The following is a 23300-nucleotide window of genomic DNA, read 5'->3' on the forward strand; positions in this document are numbered from 1 at the left end:
CAGAAAGTTCATCCCGAGGTTTAGCGAGATTGCGGCTCCGCTGACCGATCTGACGAGGAAGAAGGCTGATGACCGCATCCCGTGGACCAGCGACTGTGAGGAGGCGTTCCAGAGGTTGAAGCAGGCGCTCATCAACTATCCAGTGCTGCGTGCTCCAGACTTCGACCGGGAGTTCATCATCTACACCGATGCGTCTAACAGCGGGGTAGGAGCAGTTCTTTGCCAGGAGGATGAGAATGGTGACCAGCATCCAGTGTCCTACCTGAGTAGGAAACTTCAAAAAGGTGAGAGACATTTGGCAACCGTGGAGAAGGAGTGTTTGGCCATAGTCTACGCGATCCAGAAGGCCAAGCCTTACATCTGGGGAAGACATTTTGTTCTGTGCACTGACCATTCACCACTGCAATGGTTAAAGACAATGAAAACCCACAATAGCAAACTTATGAGGTGGGCTTTAAACCTACAGGACTATGACTTTGAAGTGAAGGTGGTCAGAGGGTCAGTGAACTGTGTTGCTGACGCCTTGTCAAGAAGACCTGAAGAATGAAGACGGCGAAAGAAACATGGACTATGTATATATATTGATGACAAAAAGTTAAATGTACCTGTTTTTTGAACTTGGTTTGTATGAATAAAGGTAAATTGATGTAATGTATATGGTAAATGTTTAAATGCCTAATTGCTATGGTTAACTTAGAATGTAAGTATAAGTAAGTATGATATGGTATGTATAACTGTTGTTGTGTGTTTTATCCAGGTTGTTTTTTTGGGAAAAAGCACGTTAGCTTTCCCCCTACAAAACAACTTATAAAGAGGGGAGGTGTTACATACAGCACTGATGTTACCTGTCTGTCATGGGTTTGGAGGGAAAGTTCCATCCTATGGGGAGTGGAAGGCGGGACATCAGGAGGAGGGGCTGTACTGTATATATATGTGAAGCCTGTGTGGAGAAGTTAGGAGACGCTGGGATGTGACGAAGCAGCAGCTGGGAAGAAGAAGCTGGTGTGGGAGTCTGTGTGTCAGACAGGGTACTACTGTGTGTCAGAGTACCAACCTGATAGGTTCAGGTGTCTGTTGGTTAGCCAGAACTGATAGGTTCAGGGTCTGTGCTTCAAGTTAAGGGTTCTGTGTGAACCAAACTGTGTGTATGTATGAGTGAGAATAAGCCACGTTACTTTATCTTATTCACCTGATCGTTTTATTTTTCCCTGTGTGTATTTAAATAAACCTTATTCTTTTATTTGTTTAAAAATCCATCCCTGGTCTGTGTGACTTCTTACAGGGAATGGTTGGTGGCAGCTTAGTTAACGTGTGGCATATCCCAGTAGGTCTGGGTTTGTCACAGTTGCCACCTTTTTTATTTGCATGTTCTTAGTTTTGACAGGCTTCCTAACATTAATATAGGGAAGACAGGCAGAAATGGGATTTAAAGGGGGGAAAGTGGCACTAAATCAGCACCAATTTAATTATATGTAGAGGGATGAAAACGCAGACTTTTAAAAGAGGTATTATCATGAACTTGTGAGCTTGGGCATGAAAATTTGCCAATTGTGGTTCCACTCATATTCATGGGAAATAGTTAACTTCAAGTTAAATCCTTCCTCTGAAAATGTTTGAAAGAACTTGTTTGAACAATGAACCAAGCAAAATCCTCATTTATTCCTAGCTGCTATTAAACACCTCCCAAACTATTGTAGACCATGCAGAAATCTACCAGACTTTCCCCATTTACCTTTTAAGCATTCTTAATATAATGTACCAGGTGTGTGCATATTAGTGATTACAAACTTTGCATAATTTATTCTTGCAGCTAAGAATGAAAAATGTTACCAATTTTCTCTCTGGTGTGGAACTTATGAGAATTGTTGTACATTTTTCACATTTGAATGGGGACTTTTGGTACAAAAATCATGCAGTTTGCACAGAATGTTATATTATGTGCAAAATCGGTTGCACTGATGCAAAATAAACATCTTTGTACAACAGTTTTTTTCTACAAAGAATGATTGTTGTTTTTTAAAAATCCTGTTTCTGAAAAAGTGTGCTGGTCTTTCCTCTCTCTTTCAGGAGGAAAAAAATGCAGAGCCACTGAGCTTTTTTTTCAGGTAGGGTGACTCCCTGGATAGAAACAATTTGTTTGTGAATACATCTTCAGTATACATACAGATTATTGAAAAAAAATCAGTGAAAGGCTTTTAAGACATTTTTTTTACTAGAGGAAGAAATCCAATACAGTGGTGCCTCGCTAACAAGCGCACCGTTTAACGATGAATCCGCATAGCGATCTGTTTTTTCAAATCGCTAATGCGATCGCATTGCGATGTTTGAATAGGGCAAACATCGCATTGCGACGATCAGTAAGCGTTTCGCTTACCGATTTTCGCATTGCGATGTTTTTTTAACAGCTGATCGTCGGTTCCAAAATGGCTGCCGGAGGCCCAAAATGGCCACCCGCATTGTTTTCGCGCCCTGCCTTCGCTTACCGAGGGCGCGAAAATGGCGGCGCTATGGAGAAACTTCGCAGAATGGTGAGTTTAGGAGCCATAGGAACGCATTAAACTAAGTTTAATGCGTTTCTATGGTGTTTTCCATTCCGTATAGTGATGTTTCCCCATAGCGACGGTTAATCCGGAATAGATTAACCTCGCAATGCGGGGCACCACTGTATAGGATATGGGATATGGATTATTATTTTTTTGGTGGGAAAGCCCTCAGAATTTTTTTATTCATTATTGTCGTTGTTTTGTTATTGTTTATGCCCCTGTAGTGGTCTGATATGATGGAGAAAGAAAACAGAACTGCGGTTGCAGAATTTGTCTTTCTTCATTTCACCAGCATACCAAACCTTGAGACCCTGCTATTTGTGCTGTTCTTAATCATCTACATCCTGTCTCTTATGGGGAACCTGCTGATTATTGTTATTGTGCTGGTAGATTCACACCTGCAGTGTGTGTGTGTGTGTTTAGTCGTTTAGTCGTGTCCGACTCTTCGTGACCCCATGGACCAGAGCACGCCAGGCCCTCCTGTCTTCTACTGCCTCCCGGAGTTGTGTCAGGTTCATGTTGGTTGCTTCGCAGACACTGTCCAGCCATCTCATCCTCGGTCGTCCCCTTCTCTTCTTGCCATCACACCTTCCTAACATCAAGGTTTTTTCCAAGGACTCTTTTCTTCTCATGAGATGGTCAAAGTACTGGAGCCTCAGCTTCAGGATCTGTCCTTCCAGTGAGCATTCAGGGTTGATTTCCTTTAGAACTGATAGGTTTGTTCTCCTTGCAGTCCAGGGGATTCTCAAGAGCCTCCTCCAGCACCACAATTCAAAGGCATCAATTCTTCGGCGGTCTGCTTTCTTTATGGTCCAGCTCTCACTTCCATACATCACGACAGGAAAAACCATAGCTTTGACTATTCGGACTTTTGTTGGCAAGGTGATGTCTCTGCTTTTCAAGATGCTGTCAAGATTTGTCATCACTTTCCTCCCAAGAAGAAGGCGCCTTTTAATTTCAGGGCTGCTGTCTCCATCTGCAGTGATCATGGAGCCCAGGAAGATAAAATTTGACACTGCCTCCATATCTTCCCCTTCTATTTCCCAGGAGGTGATGGGACCAGTGGCCATGATCTTAGTTTTTTTGATGTTGAGTTTCAGACCATTTTTTGCACTCTCCTCTTTCACTCTCATTACAAGGTTCTTTAATTCCACCTGCAGACTGCCATGTATTTTTTCATCTGCAATCTGTCGATGGTCGAGGTCTGGTACACCACCGTCACAGTGCCTAAGATGTTGGAAAATCTGCTGTCGAAGAAGATGACCATTTCCATTCAAGGATGTATCACCCAATATTACTTCTTCTTTGCCTTTGCTGCTATAGAGCTCTTTATCCTTACAACCATGGCTTATGACAGGTACCTTGCCATCTGTAACCCATTGCGTTATTCTACTATCATGAATCCTGTGACATGCAGAAATGTAGCTGTGATATGTTGGTTTGTAGGGTTTCTCTGCCCTACGTACACATCGTTTAGGTTAGCGAAAATTTCCTTCTGCTGCCCCAACAGGATTAATCACTTCTTCTGTGATGCTGGGCAGGTATTTCGACTTGCATGTATGGATACATATGCCATTCAGGTTGTGGGCTATGGCTTTAGCTCAGTCATTATAATGGCTGCTCTTTTATTCACTCTAGCTTCCTATATAAAGATTTTAATCACCATATTGAAAATGTCTTCTGCTGCTGCCCGGAGGAAGACGTTCTCTACCTGTGCCTCTCACCTCTCTGTAGTCACCATCTATTTTGGCACTCTTATTTTCATGTATGTCCGCCCCGCAGTAAAATACAAATCAAATGCCAACAAAATTGTGGCTGTTTTTTACTCTGTGATAACTCCACTGTTGAACCCAATGATATATACACTGAGGAATAAAGATGTGAAAGAAGCCTTGAAGAAAACTTTCCTCAGAAATGCACACTAAAAAAAGTTTTCTTTCTGTGATTTTTTTAAAATGATGGCAATAAAACAGGTGAGATATGCAAAATTCTGTGGTGAGTTATGCAATTTATTTGGTTTGCTGATGGTAGTTATCGAATGAATCCACTCTGAAAGGGGTTCTTTGATTTTTTCCTACAGAACATGACTTACAGGGTCCCTGTACTTAAGTTCAGACATTGTGCCCCCCACACTGTAATAAAGAGGTAAGACACAGGCGTTGCATTAATTAGGGCCATACTTTATTGAACAAGTGACTTTATTGTTCCCAAGCAGTGGGGCTGTGTTAGTGCGGGATCAGGTTTGAGGCTGAAGTTCTCATGGGACCCCCTCCCCAAACACATTCAGATGAGTCCCATTCCCCATTGTCACGTGGTCCCTTGGAGAATGCAAGGCTGGCCGGCACCTGAGGCAACCACCCCTGGGCCTGTAAGCCCTCAGCCCAGGGCAGGCCCTAGCACATTCTCCCCCCCCCGTAACCTCACAATCCGCAGCACCACAAGGTTAGTTGGGCTATCACCTCCCTTATATTCCCTGGGCACTCACTGATCGTTGTTGTTTCCTCACTACCCGACAGCATGATCAGTAAGTGAACCACTAACAATGCAATGCAGCAAACCTATACCAGTGTGGGATAGGCGAAAAACCCTACCAACCATAAGCCAATCTGGCCAGCAGGGAAAAAATTCCTATCTGGCCCTAAAAAGACAACCAGTCAGACTCAAACTGGATAAAGGGTGGGTGGTGAGTGGGAAGAAAGCCTCGAAAGAGGCTGCAGAGGAGGAAGAGCACAGTCAAATACTGTGCAGCCCACCCCTGCCCCTGGGATGAAACACGAGATTCTCATCTCTCCTCATGCTGGGGGGGGGCAAACTCCATTCTATCCACATGCACCAATGGAGCAGCCATTCTGCAAATATGTCACAGTGACACTCTGTGATTTGTGTTATAACATGGCCACCTCAGTATGAACTCAGTTGTCACACTGTGTACAAAAGCATCAACCCCTTCTAATTATACTTGCACATAATGGTGTGCTGTTCTGTACACAATTCCCACCACAGATAAAACAACCAAGATACAGTGGGGTCTTGACTTAAGAACGGCCCGAGTTAAGAACATTTTGACTTAAGAACCGCTCTCATACGAAAATATTGACTTGACTTAAGTACTTAGATTTGAGTTACAAACTGGAAAAAAACCCACGTGGGAGGCAGGGAAAGTGCAAAATGTGAACTTTCAGTTAACTGTTGGCCAGTGAAAAGGGTGCCTGTCTGCTTCCTCACTCCTCCCAGCGTTTAGAGAGTGGATTGGGAGACAGTCTTCGGACTGCCTGGTACTGTACTGCCTGGACTGTATTTTCCCTGCCTTCCCTGAACCTTTCTTGACCTAAGAAAAAAAGAAACAAAATATCCCCCTCTAGTGGTCGAAGGCGGAATAGTTTCTATGGACGGAAAAGAGCAGATACGGATCAAATGGTTTTCAATGCATTCCTATGGGAAATGCAGATTTGACCTGAGAACTTTTTGACTTGAGAACCGCCTTCCAATATGGATTAAGTTCTCAAGTCAAGACCCCACTGTATTAGGTCTGGAACTATATCCTCCCCTCTAAGATACTCAGAGTTTGATCTTTGTCAGCTAAGATGTTAGGAGGACCTCCTTCTCAATTCAAGAGTCCTTCTTTCATTGTACAAACTGAGCCTTTCTTGCTGCCATTTGAGAGAACCTCAAAGGAAGGCTAGAGTTATTGTGGAGGACAGCCAACACATTTACTCAGATGAGAAGTCTAACAACGAGCAATGAACAATTGTTCTTTCTTTCTTTCTTTCTTTCTTTCTTTCTTTCTTTCTTTCTTTCTTTCTTTCTTTCTTTCTTTCTTTCTTTCTTTCTTTCTTTCTTTCTTTCTTTCTTTCTGGCATTTTTCAAATGGTGCTCTTATATTTGTAACCTATTATTTGACCAACTATGAAAAACAACTATGATATAATACTGTAATATAGTGTAATATAATATACTATAAACCAGTGGTTCTTAACCTTGGGTTACTCAGGTGTTTTTGGACTGTGACTCCCAGAAGCCTTCACCAGCAGCTGTGCTGGCTGGGGTTTCTGGGAGTTGCAGTTCAAAAACACCTGAGCAACCCAAGGTTAAGAACCACTACTATAAACTACCATTATGTATATAGAGTATCATTGCTTCATGTGAAAATTCCTGTGGATTATTGCATAAATAGGGCTGCATTTGGCAAGATGGTTCACTGATCTAGAAATGAGAGGGACATAGAAAGAATGGTGGTTGATTGATCTCTGCTATGAACATACATTCTTTAAAGCTTCCAGTTGTTTTAGGAAGAGAACCACTGTTTCATAGGAACAGGCTAAAGTTGTTGCCCTGATCTTTACATGACAATGCTATCTCACTTCCATATCTCTTGATATCCAAGGAGTGGAGGATAACCATTAGTTAGAACCCATATGGTAGCAATTGCTTGAAATCCCATCAACAATCATGGTGCCTAGCTCCTGTCCCCTTTTCCTCATTCTCTGTACAGAACCTACAGCTCTTGGCCATTTTACTGCTGTGGTTTGTACACTATGTATTATCTACAAGTTCCTAAGATATGCAAGAAAGTTCTGAGGAAGTGGATTTGTCCAAAAATGTTCACCTTAAAATACAGCAGTTAGTCTTTAAGGTGCCATAATGTTTTATTTTTATTTTTATTTTGTTTGTTTTTTCTTGATAGGGCCATGTGGGTGTTCTTCTCTGTAATCTATCTCATCTTTTCTTGTCTCTACTTTAAACTGATATTCTCACAGTGGCTCACATTTTTCTGCCTTGCACTCCCATCATGTGGCCCCATTCAAAGGATGTAGACTTGAGGTCGCCTCCCACATTAACTCCCCATTTCTAGAGGGATCCTATCCTAAACTGTTTTCTCAATTTAAATCAAGAATGGGCAGCTTTGCCTTGCAGAAGTGACAATTTTCTGTCCCTAGGATTTTCCAGGAATAAAACATACTCTCAAAAATAGCAAAACAGCTAAACAGCAACTAGCTTGAACACCACTTCCAGTTATGAAGAAAAGGCATTTTGATGTATGAAGTAAGGCACGGAAATTCTGCTGCCTCTTGAAAAATGGTTCACAGGTACTCTTGCAATTCACTTTTCTTTTAAATCAGGGGTAGGCAACTTTACCAAGGCCAAAATGGAGGGAGACCTGGAAGTGGCAAAAAAAAACTCCAACAAACATAGAGGGCCATGGCAGCTACCCTTTGTCCACCACAATGTTGATTCCACGCCTTCCAAAATATACAAAAGGGAGCACATTTTATATTAAATCAACTCTTCTTCACTTAAATGGTGACCAGTCTTCCTGCTGAAAATATTTCCAAAATTTCAATAGGGAGGGAAGCGGTTTCAGTGGGAATAATTAAAAATGTTGGCATTGTCCTTCCCTTCCATCCACTCTACTCTGCTTACAGAATGAGGCAGTATTCCTGGTAACACTTTTTAAAATAACATCCTTGTTCAAGTAAATTTATGCCCTAGAGTTTTATCCTTTAGAGATCAAATTCCCCTGGGTCCACACATGCTGAAGAAATTCATATTATAAAGTGTGCTGATGTCTAATAAAATCTTCATACACAAATGTGATAACAGGTTTTATCTTTTGTCCAAAAACTTGGAAATGTACCGGGTAGCTGAATCCTATTTCTTACGCACTACTATTTTTTATATATCTTTTTATTATGTTTTGCCAAATTGCACTTCATGGTTAATTAGAAGAAACCAACTAGGTTCAGGTACATGGTTTGCATCAATGTGAGTATGATTATACCATTGCATTCCCATGAGGTAATTTTTTATTTGGATAAATATAAGATATTGACCTGATTCTTGTTGTTGTTTAGTCATTAAGTCGTGTCCAACTCTTTGTGACCCCAGGGTCTTTTCCAGGGAGATTTCTCTTCTCACCAGATGGCCAAAGTATTGGAGCATTAGCTTAAAGATTTGTCTTTTCAGTGAGCACTCGGGGTTGATTTCCTTCAGAACGGATAGGTTTTTTCTCCTTGCAGTCAAGGGGACTCTCAAGAGTCTCCTCCAGCACCACAATTCAAAAGCATCAATTCTTTGGCGGTCAGCCTTCTTAATGGTCCAGCTCTCACTTCCATACATCACTACTGGAAAAACCATAGCTTGGACTATGTGTATCTTTGTTGGCAAGGTGATGTCTCTGCTTTTTAAGGAGCTGTCAAGGTTTGTCATTGCTTTCCTCCAAAGAAGCAGGTGTCTTTTGATTTCGTGGTTGCTGTCTCCATCTGCAGTGATCATGGAGCATAAGAAAGCAAAATCTGTCACTGCCTCCATATCCTCCCCTTCTATTTGCCAGGAGGTGATGGGACCAGTGGCCATGATCTTAGTTTTTTTGATGTTGAGCTTCAGACCATTTTTGGTGCTCTCATCTTTCACCCTTATTAAGAGGTTCTTTAATTCCTCCTCACTTTCTGCCATCAGAGTGGCATCATCTGCATATCTGTGGTTGTTGGTATTTCTTCCAGCAATCTTAATTCTGGCTTGGGATTCATCTAGTCCTGCCTTTCGCATGATGTGTCTGCATAGAAGTTAAATAAGCAGGGAGACAATATACAGCCTTGTCATACTCCTTTCCCAATTTTGAACCAATCAGTTGTTCCATATCCAATTCTAACTGTTGCTTCCTGGCCCACATATAGATTTCTCAGGAGATCGATAAGATGGTCAGGCAGTCCCATTTCTTTTAGAACTTGCCATAGTTTGTTGTGGTCAAATAGGCTTTTGCATAGTCAATGAAGCAGAAGTAGATGTTTTTCTGGAACTCTCTGGCTTTCTCCATAATCCAGCGCATGTTAACAATTTGGTCTCTAGTTCATCTGTCCCTTCAAAATCCAACTTGTACTTCTTGGAGTTTTCTTTCCACATGCTGCTGAAGCCTACCTTGTAGAAATTTGAGCATTTCAGAATAGACACTGCTTTATTCGTTAGTTTTTTCCCCCTCAATAACATACCTTGATTTGGCAGTGAAAAACAAAATTCAACTAGTCATTTTACAGATGCATTCTTCACATTAATTATTGAAATTTAGAGGAATGTTGTGTTATGAAAAAAATAAGTAGCAACACCATTACCTAGGTGTTTTGACACCTAGAAGTCTTTTTGCAAAATAGCCTGCCAATTGCTTTGTGTTTGGGTGAGAAGTGGTTAATTGATGGAAAAAAGAATCAGCTTCTAAGATTTTCCCTTGATTGGTCTAAATGGCAGCAACCACAAGAAGGGCTCTCGCAGACCATTTTGACTCCGACAAGGGTGTTGTCAACATTCAGTCTGTTCTTTGCTATATAACATTTGGCAGTCTTATTCCCTTTGGCAATGTGAGCAGGAAATACCAGGTCATTTTTTTGGCATTTTGAATCATAAATACAGAAGCACAATATCCCACATTCATAAACTGGAGGCTTTTTGAAGAATTAGATTTCCTGTCTTTTTAAAACAGAAGTTTAAGTATACGTAAACTACCCACGAATTGCAACAGCAACTTCTCTCATGCTAGAGATTCCCAGAATATGATCACATTATTTGCAATATATGGTTATTTCTCCTGGACCACTGAGCCCCCATTTTAATGCCAAGCATTAAAATGGAATTTATAACACATTAAGATTTACTTCTACTATAGCTTTAAGAAATAATTCTTTACAGTGACTTGTACAGTTTTACTGAAAAAAGTGGATCAATCATGGAAATCCAGTAGGATTTTGACTAGTACTTTCCCATCCCAGTCATAGGCTGTGGAAAAATAGTGGTCAAAGACCTGTCAGATTTTTACATGCATGCAAGAAGAATCACAAATTTGCTGTACCTTATTGTAGCTAATTGCCAAAGTTGAATTCATGTTGGATATGCAACCAAGTTTGAGACCCTCACTGTGGCAATTAGCCATGGCAAATTGTGAATTTTCTTTTGTATACATATATAAATAGCAACTTGTAATTCTGTAATTTCTGGATAATCTATATTGATCCCTAAATTACTTTTATGACTTTTGCCTGCTCACTGTTTTATGAAGGGTTGAAACTTCATTGGCTCATACGGTACCTCCATCTCATGGCTGTGATGGTGAATACAGAATATAGTTTATTGTTACAGTCCTTAGACCAATCACACAGGGGGAAAATAGACATTTACAGTTTACAAAATTCCAAATACCTTATAAAAACATTTGACAATAACATTTCAAAATTTCAGGTACTTTGTAAAAAAAAATTGGCATTTAATTTAAAATCTATTATCTAGTTACCATGGAATTTCCAAGGCCTGAATATCGCTATACAAAATCTGGCTATTTGATAAGTGATCTTGGAGTCTGAGTCAAAAAACTAACGACTATTTTTTCTTTGGTCAGTGGGGTGATAGTCTCCTTACAAGGCACCTCATAATTACACAATTATTTACCTACAGTCCTCAGATTCATCATACAGAGAAGTGGACAACCCAGATGCACACAATCTCTGCAATGTGTAAAAACATCAAACTTAGACATAAAACAAATAAACAAGTATACAACAAGTATAAAGCAAACAAGTATACAAGTGATTCAAAAAACCCCATACCAATACCAGAGTCAAGAATGGGGAAATTTCTGAAACTTGAGAATCACCAGACAGAACCCAACTACTGTACTCTGTGATGGTGCCTTATTTCCACTCAACCGATTTTTGAAAAAAAAAGGAATAAATCATTCGTTTCTAAAGCACATTAAAGTTAGTTGAAAGAGTTTGTCCACACTAAAATTAGCAAGGCTTAATTTAGTCATGTATGGACCTCACCATATTACTTTCAAGAGGATGTGGATTCTTTTGGTGAGGAATATATGCTTTTACAGACTACCATTTTGTGAACAGTTTCTATTGTAATTTTTCTAAATTTATGTCTACACAACTGTATTCTGCATTAATGTCCACAATGATTATTTGGAGTAATATGGAACAAACTTTGAAGTGTGATCTTTGTGGAATAATATTTTTTAAAGAACTGTAAACTTAAATTCTGTCCCTGGGATATTTTATCCAAACTGTTCTCTATAGTTCTATAGCTCTATGATGATGTGCTGTCAAGTCAATTCTGACTTATGGTGACCCTTTTCAGGTTTTTTTTTTTTTCAGGATAAAAAGTGGTTCACCATTCCCTTTTTCTGGGGGTGCCCTGGTGCTGTGCAGCTTGCCAAAGGCCACACAGGATGGCTGTACTCACAGGAAGCACAGCAGAGAATCAAACTCTCAATTCCTGGTTTCACAGCCAGATACCTAAACCAGTGGTTCTTAACCTTTGTTACTCGGATGTTTTTGAACTGCAACTCCCAGAAACCCCAGCCAGCACAGTTGGTGGTGAAGGCTTCTGGGAGTTGCAGTCCAAAACTCCTGAGTAATCCAAGGTTAAGAACCAGTGACCTAAACCACTGAGCTATCCAGCCACCTATAGCTTAGTGATATTTGATTTATTTATTTCGTTTATATGCTAACGTCCTCCCAAGATGGGAACCAAGATAATTTAAAACAATATGATATGTCATACAATAATGTGATATAATCCTCAGGGCCAAGTTGCCCATTGAAGTCTTGTGCAGTGTATGCTGACAGAACATATTTGCTTTGGAACAATGCTGAATTAATTCGTATTTTATTTTCCAGAGAGAGCACCAGTTCTAACATGGATCTTCCAAACTTTACAACAGTGAATGAATTTATTATCACAGGGTTTCCCAATCTGCAGAAGAACAGAGCACCTATCTTTGTGTTAGTGTTGATTGTCTACATATTGACAGTGACTGCAAATATGGTTATAATCTTTATCATCAGACATAAACCTTCCCTCCATACCCCAATGTATTTTTTCCTTGGTAACTTCTCCCTGCTGGAAATCTGTTTTACCTCAGTCACAGTCCCAACAATGCTGGCTAACCTTATTAAAGAAAGGAATGTTATATCTTTCACTAACTGTCTTGTCCAAATATATTTTTTCCATGGTTTAGGTGGAGTTGAGTGTCTTCTTTTGTCTGCTATGGCATATGATAGGTATGTGGCTATACGTTCTCCTCTAAGATACAGTGTCATTATGAATAGTTTTGTCTATTGTCAACTTGCTGCCTGGTCATGGATCATTGGTTTGTCTCTACCATTAATACCAGTCACTCTCATATCTCAGCTCAATTATTGTGGGAACAATGTGGTAGGCCATTTTTTCTGTGACATCTTGCCATTGCTCAGGCTGGTTTGTAATAGAACCCAACTCAATGAAATGCTGAGCTTCTTCATCTGTTCCTTCCTTCTTGTTGGCTCATTCACAATAACTTTGATTTCTTATGCTGCTATTCTGGCCATTGTTCTGGGCATCCGTTCATCAGATGGTCGTAAAAAGGCTTTCTCTACTTTTGCCTCTCACTTGACAGTAGTTGGCATCTTCTATGGAACTATGATGTTCATATACATCAGGCCCACCCGAAACCTCTCTTTCAATATGGACCAGCTGGTGGCTGTGTTCTATTGCCTTGTTACTCCACTCCTGAATCCCATCATATATAGTCTCAGGAACAAGGAGGTAAAACAGGCTCTTAAAAAAGTTCTCTGTAGAAAATTAATGGACAGAGGTGACATGTGAATCTTCTGGAGAAGGTTGTGACGAACTACAGTTGAGGAACAATCATCTTTTTCTTCTGTATATCATATTTCGTATACATCTTATAATGCATCATATGTAATGTCAAATTGCACTGTCCTTTTCTTTTCGTAGAACAATATTATCACTACTCCATAACATAACTGGCTATGTTGCAATGCAGTTTGACATGCAGAACTGATGTATACTTTGCTTGCATGTGTTTATAGTGGGAGTTTTCCTGTGAAAGATTTGCATCTATTTTCAGAAAACTTTTGGTATGTTTAAGAAATAAGATCTTAATAGGTCCACTCATTGACCTAGTCATTCATTGACCCACTGATATCAATGTGACAAGTTAGTCGCAACTAACTAGTCCCACTAATTTCAGTGGCTCAAATCTGACTGAAAAATTAGGTTCTTGGTGTCAAGTCTGTTGGCATAAATCTCAGCTGCAAAGTAGCACAACTAAAGAAGGCAGAACCAGCATTTGCTACTGTGTATGAAATCATTAAACGGATGTTCAACCGTAGATGCTTACACTGACTTATTAACATATGGAAATTTGCACCTAGACTTTTGCCAATGAAGTTATGCCAGCAGATGTAAGTAACAGGATTCAGTTCCATAGATCTACTTTTAACCACTCTTCACTAAGTATGGTTAAACATATATCCACCCATTCCACTGCCACTGGCAATCTAACAATTCACTGATAAGCTATTTCAACTCAGCATGTAATTAGTAATTGTCTTGTATTTCAGTTGAATAATTAAATCCTACATATTCCATTAATTCTACTGCGTGTAATAAATGTATTCTGAGGATAAATGTATAATGATGATAAACATATCAACCATATAGCAGATGTGCTTGCATAGACCAAGCCAGTACTTTGATCAAATGGATATAATTCCTCATCTCTTCTCAAAATGTTTATATTTATGACTGTTGACTCTGGACTACTATTTACTATATATAATCTACAGTATTGGTTTTTGCCAGACTGGCTGCATTTAGCTATGTGTCTAGGACATCTGGCCAATGATAATGATTTTTTTTATTACCTAGACCTAATGAAAGAAGCTAGTCTTATCACAACTAGAGAGTGGGGATAATGAAAACCAACCCTAATTGATAAAAACTGGAAACTTATGTGATTTAAGCATACAGTTCACCAATCTCCTATAAGCATGTAAAAATCTAGGTACAAATATATAATTATCAGGGGATCTATTACAGAGTCATATTTTAATAACCCAGTTAGAGGACTGAAGAAGCATTTCTCAAATACATTTTATTTTTTTCCAGAACTCCCTTATGTCTCATAAGCTCTCCTATGAAAATTATGTGCACAATCTTCGTTCTCAAGAGATTTCATCTTGCGATCAAAAGAATGTATTTCTTTAATAATCTTCATTCATTTCTTCTTGTTCTCCTTCACCTCCATGTACCTTTAGCTGTCTCTATATATATGCGTATTGGCCACTGTTCAGGAAGGTTTGCCCTAATTCACTGGCTGGGGGTTGCAAAACAGAACACAGAGTCAATCTTTTTAACAATAAACTATTGCTTTCAAAAGCAGGAGGGTCACTAACAGGTTCACTAACACACACAGAGAGAGTATAGGTGTAAAATTAGTCTCACTGAATAATACAACAGGTTAAATCTGTAAAGCTTCAAGAGGAGAGTTCCAAAATAACAACAGAGCATGTTTTTCTTTATTTCTTTCCTGAACAGTGTATACAACAAATCTCAGAAGTGATGTCTTTTGCCTCATGTTAACAGTAATTACCAAAAGATCACTATTTTGTTTTTCTTTTGTTTCTCATTTAATAATGGATACTAATTTACATTCAATTAGTTTTTTATAAGAATTTACACTAACTTCCAAGTTTCTTCATATCTGAGATGGAAAGAATTTCAGTGAAAATCCTGGGCTCCATTAGCACCTCTGGGGAAGACTGAAAATTAAAATGGCACATGCTCGCAGACATATAGAACACCTCTATGTTATGTCATGTGCCATCAAGTCTCAGTTGACTTATAGTGAATCTAATAGGGCTTTAAAGGTAATTGAGATATTTATGAAATAGATCAATGAGCTTCCATGGCTGAGTGAAGGTTGAATCTAGGCCTCCTAAGTCCAAGTCCATCATTCTATCTAGTACATATAAATTGTATGGGCATCCCAGGAAATCTCTACGTATAAATTGTCATGTTTACATGTTCAAGGGTGCTTCCCAGACACATAAGTAATCTTACCCATGTTCTGAAAAGATACACAAATATATACTCATTTGCATCTTGCTGAGAGAAGTTATCAAGGCAAATTGGTCCCATTAAACCACACTTACACAGAGCTATTTCTCAGAATAAATATTTTTATTAACACATAGAAATTCAAATGTACATCTTAATTGTATTCAGAAGATAATTTTTAAATCTTCCTTCAAGACTGTTGGGAACACAATTTCATCTACTGCACTATAGGGAATCAATGTAGCATGGTGATGTAGAGTAGTTTATGATATACACATAGCTGTGTTTGCCCCCTTCTCATCACCACATTCTACCTAAGATAGCTGCTTTGCCCTGCTTTGTGATAGGACTGGGCCCATGTTATACCCTCAGTCCTGAGCAGTTAAAAGAAAGAAAAAGAAAGGCAAATTACATGGAATAAATCTGATTGCATTTTGATCCATAAAGACTGGTTCAAGCACACATACATATATTGACAAATATTACCTCATGACCAGTTAAAACTTAGTAACGGGCAGGAATATGCAAGTTCACCACATAAACAATTGTGCTTTACATGATGCAGGATGTTTCTAAAGTTCTCAGGGTGATTTAAGATCAGGGATGGCTCATTAACATAAACATCATCACATAATCTTGGACTCCTTAAATCGTGATTGAGAATGTATGAACTCTGCTGTAAAATGCAAGAGTTTATATACAGAAGTAAGGCATTGATTATAGTCTTTATAATTTCTTCAACATACTTTGTCAGGCTTTCTTCACATCTTTGTTGCGCAAGGTATATATAAGAGGATTTAATACTGGGGTCAAGGTGCTATATACCAATGGAACCCGCTTTGAGTTAACTAATGAATGAGTGGAAACATGCCTTGAGTAGCTGAAGATGGCACTACCATCTTCAGAAGGAAAGCTCCAATTTCAAACCTCCACTGCCTTGTGGCTATACCCACTCATGGAAAAGGCTTCAGGAGTTAACCTCGAGGCAAAATCCGGAGCTGGAGTCCCGAAGGCAGCATGTGTCGTTCTGCCAACTCCTGCGACATTGCTGGAACCAGTTGTATTGGCTCTTGCCTTTCCATTGGACCATTTCAGCAATGTGGAGAGGGGGGATCTGCTGCTTGGGTAACAGCCTATCCTCCATATTACCTTACCCGGGCTTCATGCTCTGGAGAGGACACTCCTCGATTCAGAGCATGTTACCATAGTCTCTCGAGACTGAAGGATGCCTATGCTATTTGTATATTCACGTCTAAGCACAAAACTGCCGAATAGCTCAGTGGTTTAAGTATTTGACTGTGGAGCCAAAGGTTGGGAGTTTGTTTTCCCATTGCACCTCCTCAACAGGGGCTGGACTCAGTGATCCATAGGTTCCCTTCCAGCTCTGCAGTTCTACAGTTTGTGTGTGTTTGTGTGTGTGTGTGTGTGAGAGAGAGAGGGGGGGGAGAGAGAGAGGCTAAGCTCCATTATGACATCAGAGAGATGATTTCTGCCCTTTAAGGGATAAACCTAGAGGTCCAAGGCTTGACCAAATTTTACCATGGAGCTATGGCACCTTGGAGGGACAAAGTAGAGTAGATCATTTATATTGCTGTAGCACTGAGTATGCTCCACAAATATAGGCAGGAAGTGAGGAATTCCTATACTTTAGAAACACAGAGGGCTTGTGACAGCATGGTGTGGACCTACAATGTAAGGGATTTGCCCCATGGTCCACTCAAAGTAGAGCATTGGCTTTGGTATTTTAGCCAAAGCACATGGCTAGGTAGGCAGTGTTCACGACTGCTGGGTACGGAAGGTTAATGGAGTTTTGGGCCAGGGAGTAGGCCATGGTCCTCAACACCAGAATCTCATTTTTCTCCTCTGTATTGGGATAGCTAGCAGAGAAGTGATCCCGCATTTGCAGGGACAAGCATGAGGCCATGTTATTTTGTGCCTCACCATTGGTGGCATTTTTTGAGTCTTCCTCACCTGCTTGCTGGTACCCACTCCATATTCAGGCATGACCAGTAGGGTTGAACAGGTTTGAGTGTTTGATGCTCTCTGTCTCCAGTGCAAGCTGGGCAGATTTGGTCAAGGCACACAGGTGACATTGGGGCTGTGTTCTATGGGTAACCTGTACCCAGTGCAATCCATGTCACAATATATACAGCAGGGTGAAAAGCATCATGACACCCTTTTTTTTTCCTTTGCTGATGGCACCCTGCTCATCCAGTTCCGGAGGGTGACAGATAAGGCACTCCTATAAGCAGATATATAGGGGAGGCAATTTGGGGAATCCATTCCTTTTGGATTGGAGCCACTACTATTGTCATGGCCTTGGGGTGCACATCCTGCCATCAAAGAATTTTTTGATGGTCATACACAGGAGCAAAATGTATGTGTCCCCCTTCTGCAGTGAGCTGTGCACTTTCTTGGAAGTTGTATTCTGCTTTTCTGTCAGTTTTGCTCCTGCTGGAGAAATGGCTGAAAGAGGAAAGTCATGCAGGTGCATTGTTTATTGGGCCAGACGACATGCGATCATCACCGGTGCTATGGAGCACGTCTCACTGGAATGGCTTGTAAATGGAGCATGCATTGGGAAGATTGGCTGCCTCTGGTTGTACATGAAAACATGAGTTAGGAAGCAGGAGACTTGAGTTTGATTCCCCACTCATCTATCGAAACACATGGGTGGGGTTGGAGTGGTAAAATAGATTAAACTTGGTCTTAAATAATAGTTTAAAAAACAACTATGAACCATGGTAGGATGTGGAGGATGCCCAAATAATACCTACCTAAATATTCATAAGGTGCAGAGGAATCTCAAGTTCATGGTGGAAAATACTTCAACACTTTGGTACTTTAAAGAAATGTGCACTTAATAGTTTTATAATGTTTATTTGTTTTAAGAAATGCATTCTGATGTTAGAGTACTGCAACATTAATCAAGAGCTTTGATACTGAAAAATAGTGTTTACATCTATAAAATATAACAGTGTGCGAGATTAATTCCATTCTCATTACACTGAACTGTTGATAAAAATTCCTCTTCTGTACAGTGTTCTAATCTTTTCCAGTATGGTTTGCCAAGCCTCCTTCACATCCTTGTTGTGCAAAGTATATATAACAGGATTCAGTAGTGGAGTCAAGATACTGTACATCAGGGGGATTAGCTTTGTATTCAGAGATGTTTGGGAGGAAATAGGTCTCAAGTAAGTGAAAACACAACTGCCATAATAGAGAATAACTACAGTGAGATGTGAAAAGCATGTGGAGAAAGCTTTTTGCTTGCTTTCATTGGAACCTATCTTTAAAATGGTTAAAATAATAGAAGCATATGATAAAAGGATGCAGAAAAAGGGTGTCCAAGCTATGAATAAGCCAATGGTTAGTAGGAGTCTTTGGTTGAGGGAAATATCTCCACAGGACAGTTTTAGCAGTGGTGGAATGTCACAGTAGAAAGCATCTAAGTGATTATCTCCACAGAATGGTAACTGGAAGGCAAAATATGTGTGTACTGCAAAATTGAGGAAACCACCAGCCCAGCATGCTGCAGCCAGTTGCACACAAATGTTCCTTCTCATAACCAGTAAATAACGCAAAGGGTTGCAAATGGCAATATAGCGGTCAAAAGCCATGATTGCCAGAAGAAGACATTCAGTGCCCACAAAGGAGAAAAAAAAAAGTACAGTTGAAGGACACAGGCTGCATAAGAGATGTAACTTCTTTCTGTGAGAAGGACATCTAGCATCTCGGGAATGGTAGTAGTACTGTAACAAATATCAAGAAAGGAAAGGTTCCCAAGAAAGAAATACATGGGCGTTCTTAGCTTCTGATCCATTATGACTAAGATGATAATGAAGGTGTTCCACAGCACTGTGAAGAGATAAATTATCAAGTAAGAGCCGAAGAGAAAGAAATGTATCTCCTGCAGCATATTGAAGCCAAGGATGATGAATTCTGATAGCTGTGTTTCATTTTTTACCTCTATGTCTGATCCCAAGGTAGACATGATGTTCTATAGGCAAAAATAAAAGATACTCAAAAATAATGCCAAAACTGCATTGAGATTCAGATGGTTTTATAGTATGCTCTTGTACGCTCTTGTCAATAAAAGGTGTGGATTATTTGACCCAGAAAGTCCATTTGCACGTAGCAACTGCATTCTCCATCTCATCCCTGTTGGAATTGCAAGCACAAACATGCAGTTTAAATCAAACATCACAGTACTTAGAATAGATTGTATGTTTCTATTCCATCCACTGAATTTTCCCACTTTCTTTAGATATTGTGTGATTATGTTCTTGCATCTGAAAAGGTATCTCACCATCCACTACAGTATTCCTAAATATTCCTTCCAATACATTCAAACATTAACCTAATTTGAAGATTTCTAACCTCCTGTGCAGACATGATTGAAAACCTTATATAGGTTTGGAGTTTTGAAATGAGAATACTGTGCTAAGACAGTGATTTCTCACCTACATGTTTCATATCTAGTGCAGAAACCATAAAACTAATGTGTATCTTCTGTAGTTACTGCTCCATAGTCAACTGCTAATACCATTGTCCTAAATCCTAAGTGCTAGTGTTACTGAATCAGGTATATATAACTGGATTCATTAGTGGAGGGGATTAGCTTTGGAGACACAAACATATGGAAGAAATGGATTTCAAGTAGGTGAAAATAGCACTGGCATAATAGAGAAGAACCACATTGAGATGTGAAGAGTATAGCAAGCAATGTGGCTTACTATTCAATAGCTAGCTCAGTGGTTCTACCTTATTTTGTTGGACTAAATCTGTCAAAAATGAACCCAACTCTTGGTCTCATATACAGAAACTATTTAATCAATGTTTGAATAAAAATTCTTTTTGAAGAATGGAGTTTAGGATGCATGACAACAGCAAGTACTTCTGTTCAAAGACTTAGTCCTGATTTAAACCTTTGGCTATTGGATAAGTCAATAACATAACAACATATATACAGCAAGACATACCTCCTACAAAATCATGGAATAATAAAACCCACTTCCATGAACAACAATGGTCTTCCCTTTTGCGAAAAAGGGAAGACACACATACATCTCTTACACCAAAAAATCAGATTAGCTCTTGGAAAATCTCAACATTTCATGCCAGGAGTTCTGTGTGGCATTCTATGGATTAACCCAAGGACACAATCAGACAACATGAGAATATCTGTACTGAGTGATGAAAACATATATGACATTAGAATAAAAATAGAGTTATAAAATTAAATGACTTTATTGTCCTGCAAACGACTTGGATCCAAACTAACTGTGAAGTCTTATAATGTCTATCAGAGACAGTTACCATTGAGTTGAGTTGGAGCTACTTTCAAGTAAGAGTGCAGAAGAATGCAGTTTAAGTTAGGCTACCATCATGGGTACATTTCAGTAATGAGTTATGACCCATTAACTGGGATTTGAAAATGTGTTTTCTTCAATATGAGCTAATAGTATGGCCAATGGAAAAATACTTTAATATCATATAAAACTCTTCTTTTCTTACCTGTACAGAAAGTGAAGAAATGTTCTTCTTCCATATTGTTAATGTTCATCACGTACTATGCATTGGCTGCACATTTGATATTTATATACGTATTTTCCAAGATACCACTGGGAATTTTTGCCCCAAATGGATTTTTACACAAGCGACATTCCCTGAAGTGTTTCAAAGGCTCAAAGCTTATAAAGAATATTATAACTAAACTACACAGAATAGCTTTGTGTTTTTTAGGCAAAATAAATAAATTAAGATTCGTGTGCTGAGTAAGTCAGTGCACATCTAATGCTATATATGAGAACTAAGACATTGTATGGTGAGAAAGACTCCCTGTTAGGTTAGCAAGAAGAGACTATGGTCACATAAATGAAAAACTGCCACCAAAATCTAGGTATGGGACATGTATCTTCAGAACATGTTTGCCCAGATGTATGATGAATCATGAATAATAGGTGCTAGTGCAAATGCCAATAGGAGCAGCTTGGGGAACAAGGCACCGGGCATATTATCTGAAAACTGCACGGAAACACCCACTCATGAATCATCTATGCCATCTACCTAACCCACCATTCAGCTAGGACTATCTTTAGACACAATGCCAAATTGCTTGAAAGAGCTAGGTATGTACAGTGGTGCCCCGGATAGCGACGATAATCCGTTCCGGATAAATCGTCGCTACCTGGAAACATTGCTATATGTATATAAAAACCCCATAGGAACGCATTAAACTCTGTTTAATGCGTTCCTATGGGGGGAAACTCACCGCTAAGTGTAATCCCCCATCCGGCTGATCGCTGCGCAGAGGGACCCGCGCGAGTCCTCCCATGGTGCAAGGTAAGCCCCGGGGGACCCCCAAAGCCAGGGCGTGTGGTTTCGGGGCACCCCCGCCAGGGTTCTGATGGCTTCCACTGCACCATCAGAGCCCTGGCGAGGGTGCCCCAAAACCACCCGCACCCACTTTAGAGCACTTCGGAGGCTTTTCCTGACTGTGCAGGAAAAGCCTCCAAAGTTCTCTAAAGCGGGCGTGGGTGATCGTAGTGCGAAAAAGCCCCATTGGAACCATCGTTTTGTGATGGGTAAATTGATCACAAAAAACCATCGTAAAACAATTTCGTCGTAAAGTGAGGCACCACTGTAAATAAGTTCTGTTTGCATTTACCAGGCAATTGTTTGGACAAACATCTTTTATATTATGGATAGAGGTAATCCACTGGTGGCAGTGAGGGGAAAAAAGACTGGTACCTTTGTGAGTGCAGAAAAAGTAGATGCTTCACAATTGGTGTCTAGATGGGCGGGGTATAAATTTAATGAATAAATAAATAAAATAAATTATCCCAGGGTGCAGAACATTGATAATGGGCTCAAGCTACAGTAAGGCAGATTTAGGCTGAATTTCAAAAAAACTTCTTACAAATCCTCACAGCAGATGGACTTTCTTGTCGAATCCAAGTGTAAAATTAATGGGCAGAGAGAGTAGATCACAACTGGTCAGGTCCTTGACTTGGTTTGGCCTTAGCCTTCTTCTACTATTGAGGAGAGATTTATGAGCATCAAGGTACTCTCTAAGCCCTACATTATATGCCTACCCTCTTTTCTGTTGCCACAAAAGGATCGGATTTGCTTGACTCTCTTTCCACACCTGCCCACTCATGTCTTATTGCAGATTCTGCAATAAAGTATGCAGTTCATGTGACACAGTGCACTCTGTATACTGTAGTTGTTGCTGCTTCAGTACGAAAGTGACCTCTTAACAGGTGGATAAATTTTATTTAACGACGACGACGAACACTAATTGTATGCCTTTTGTTTCTGTTCATGGGGTTTTCTAGGCAAAGAGTGGCTTGCCAATTCCTGCTCCGGGTGGATTGCATTTAGTCAGAACTCTCCACTATGAGCTGTCCATCTTGGGTGTCCCTGCACAGCATAGCCCATAGCTTCTCTGAATTACTCAAGGCCCTTTGCCATGACAAGGCAGCAATCCGTGAAGGGGCCTCATTTCACACACTACTAAGGTTATGCTCCGAATCCTACAAGGTAGGCTTCAGCAGTATGTGGACTGAAAACTCCCAGAAGTACAAGCTGGATTTTGAAGGGGCAGAGGAACTAGAGACCAAATTGCTAACATGCGCTGCATTATGGAGAAAGCCAGAGAGTTCCAGAAAAAAATCTACTTCTGCTTCATTGACTATGCAAAAGCCTTTGACTGTGTGGACCACAGCAAACTATGGCAAGTTCTTAAAGAAATGGGAGTGCCTGACCACCTTATCTACCTCCAGAGAAATCTGTATTTGGGACAGGAAACAACAGTTAGAACTGGATATGGAACAACTGACTGGTTCAAATTTGGGAAAGGAG

General features: G+C 39.9%; 3 protein-coding genes across 3 annotated transcripts; 2 read left to right on the plus strand and 1 right to left on the minus strand.

The window, feature by feature from the left end:
• The first annotated feature begins 1453 nt into the window (after nt 1–1453).
• LOC110091532 (olfactory receptor 6N2-like) lies at nt 1454–4643 on the plus strand. The gene is made up of 2 exons (XM_078378091.1): nt 1454–2950; nt 3704–4643. Exons 1-2 carry the CDS (start codon nt 2777–2779, stop codon nt 4466–4468), a joined length of 939 nt encoding a protein of 312 aa, XP_078234217.1. The 5' UTR covers nt 1454–2776; the 3' UTR covers nt 4469–4643.
• Nucleotides 4644–6294: 1651 nt separating this feature from the next.
• Nucleotides 6295–15443, plus strand: LOC110091531 (olfactory receptor 6N1-like). The gene has a single exon (XM_078378073.1). It carries the CDS (start codon nt 12228–12230, stop codon nt 13173–13175), a length of 948 nt encoding a protein of 315 aa, XP_078234199.1. The 5' UTR covers nt 6295–12227; the 3' UTR covers nt 13176–15443.
• Nucleotides 15444–18311: 2868 nt separating this feature from the next.
• On the minus strand, nt 18312–21653 carry LOC110091529 (olfactory receptor 5V1-like). The gene is given in 2 exon segments (XM_078378064.1): nt 18312–19099; nt 19102–21653. Coding segments are annotated over 2 exon segments (990 nt in total). The 5' UTR covers nt 19429–21653; the 3' UTR covers nt 18312–18436.
• Between the last annotated feature and the right edge of the window lie 1647 nt (nt 21654–23300).

The sequence above is a fragment of the Pogona vitticeps genome, chromosome 6, assembly GCF_051106095.1.
Source record: "Pogona vitticeps strain Pit_001003342236 chromosome 6, PviZW2.1, whole genome shotgun sequence".
Lineage (NCBI taxonomy): Eukaryota > Metazoa > Chordata > Lepidosauria > Squamata > Agamidae > Pogona > Pogona vitticeps.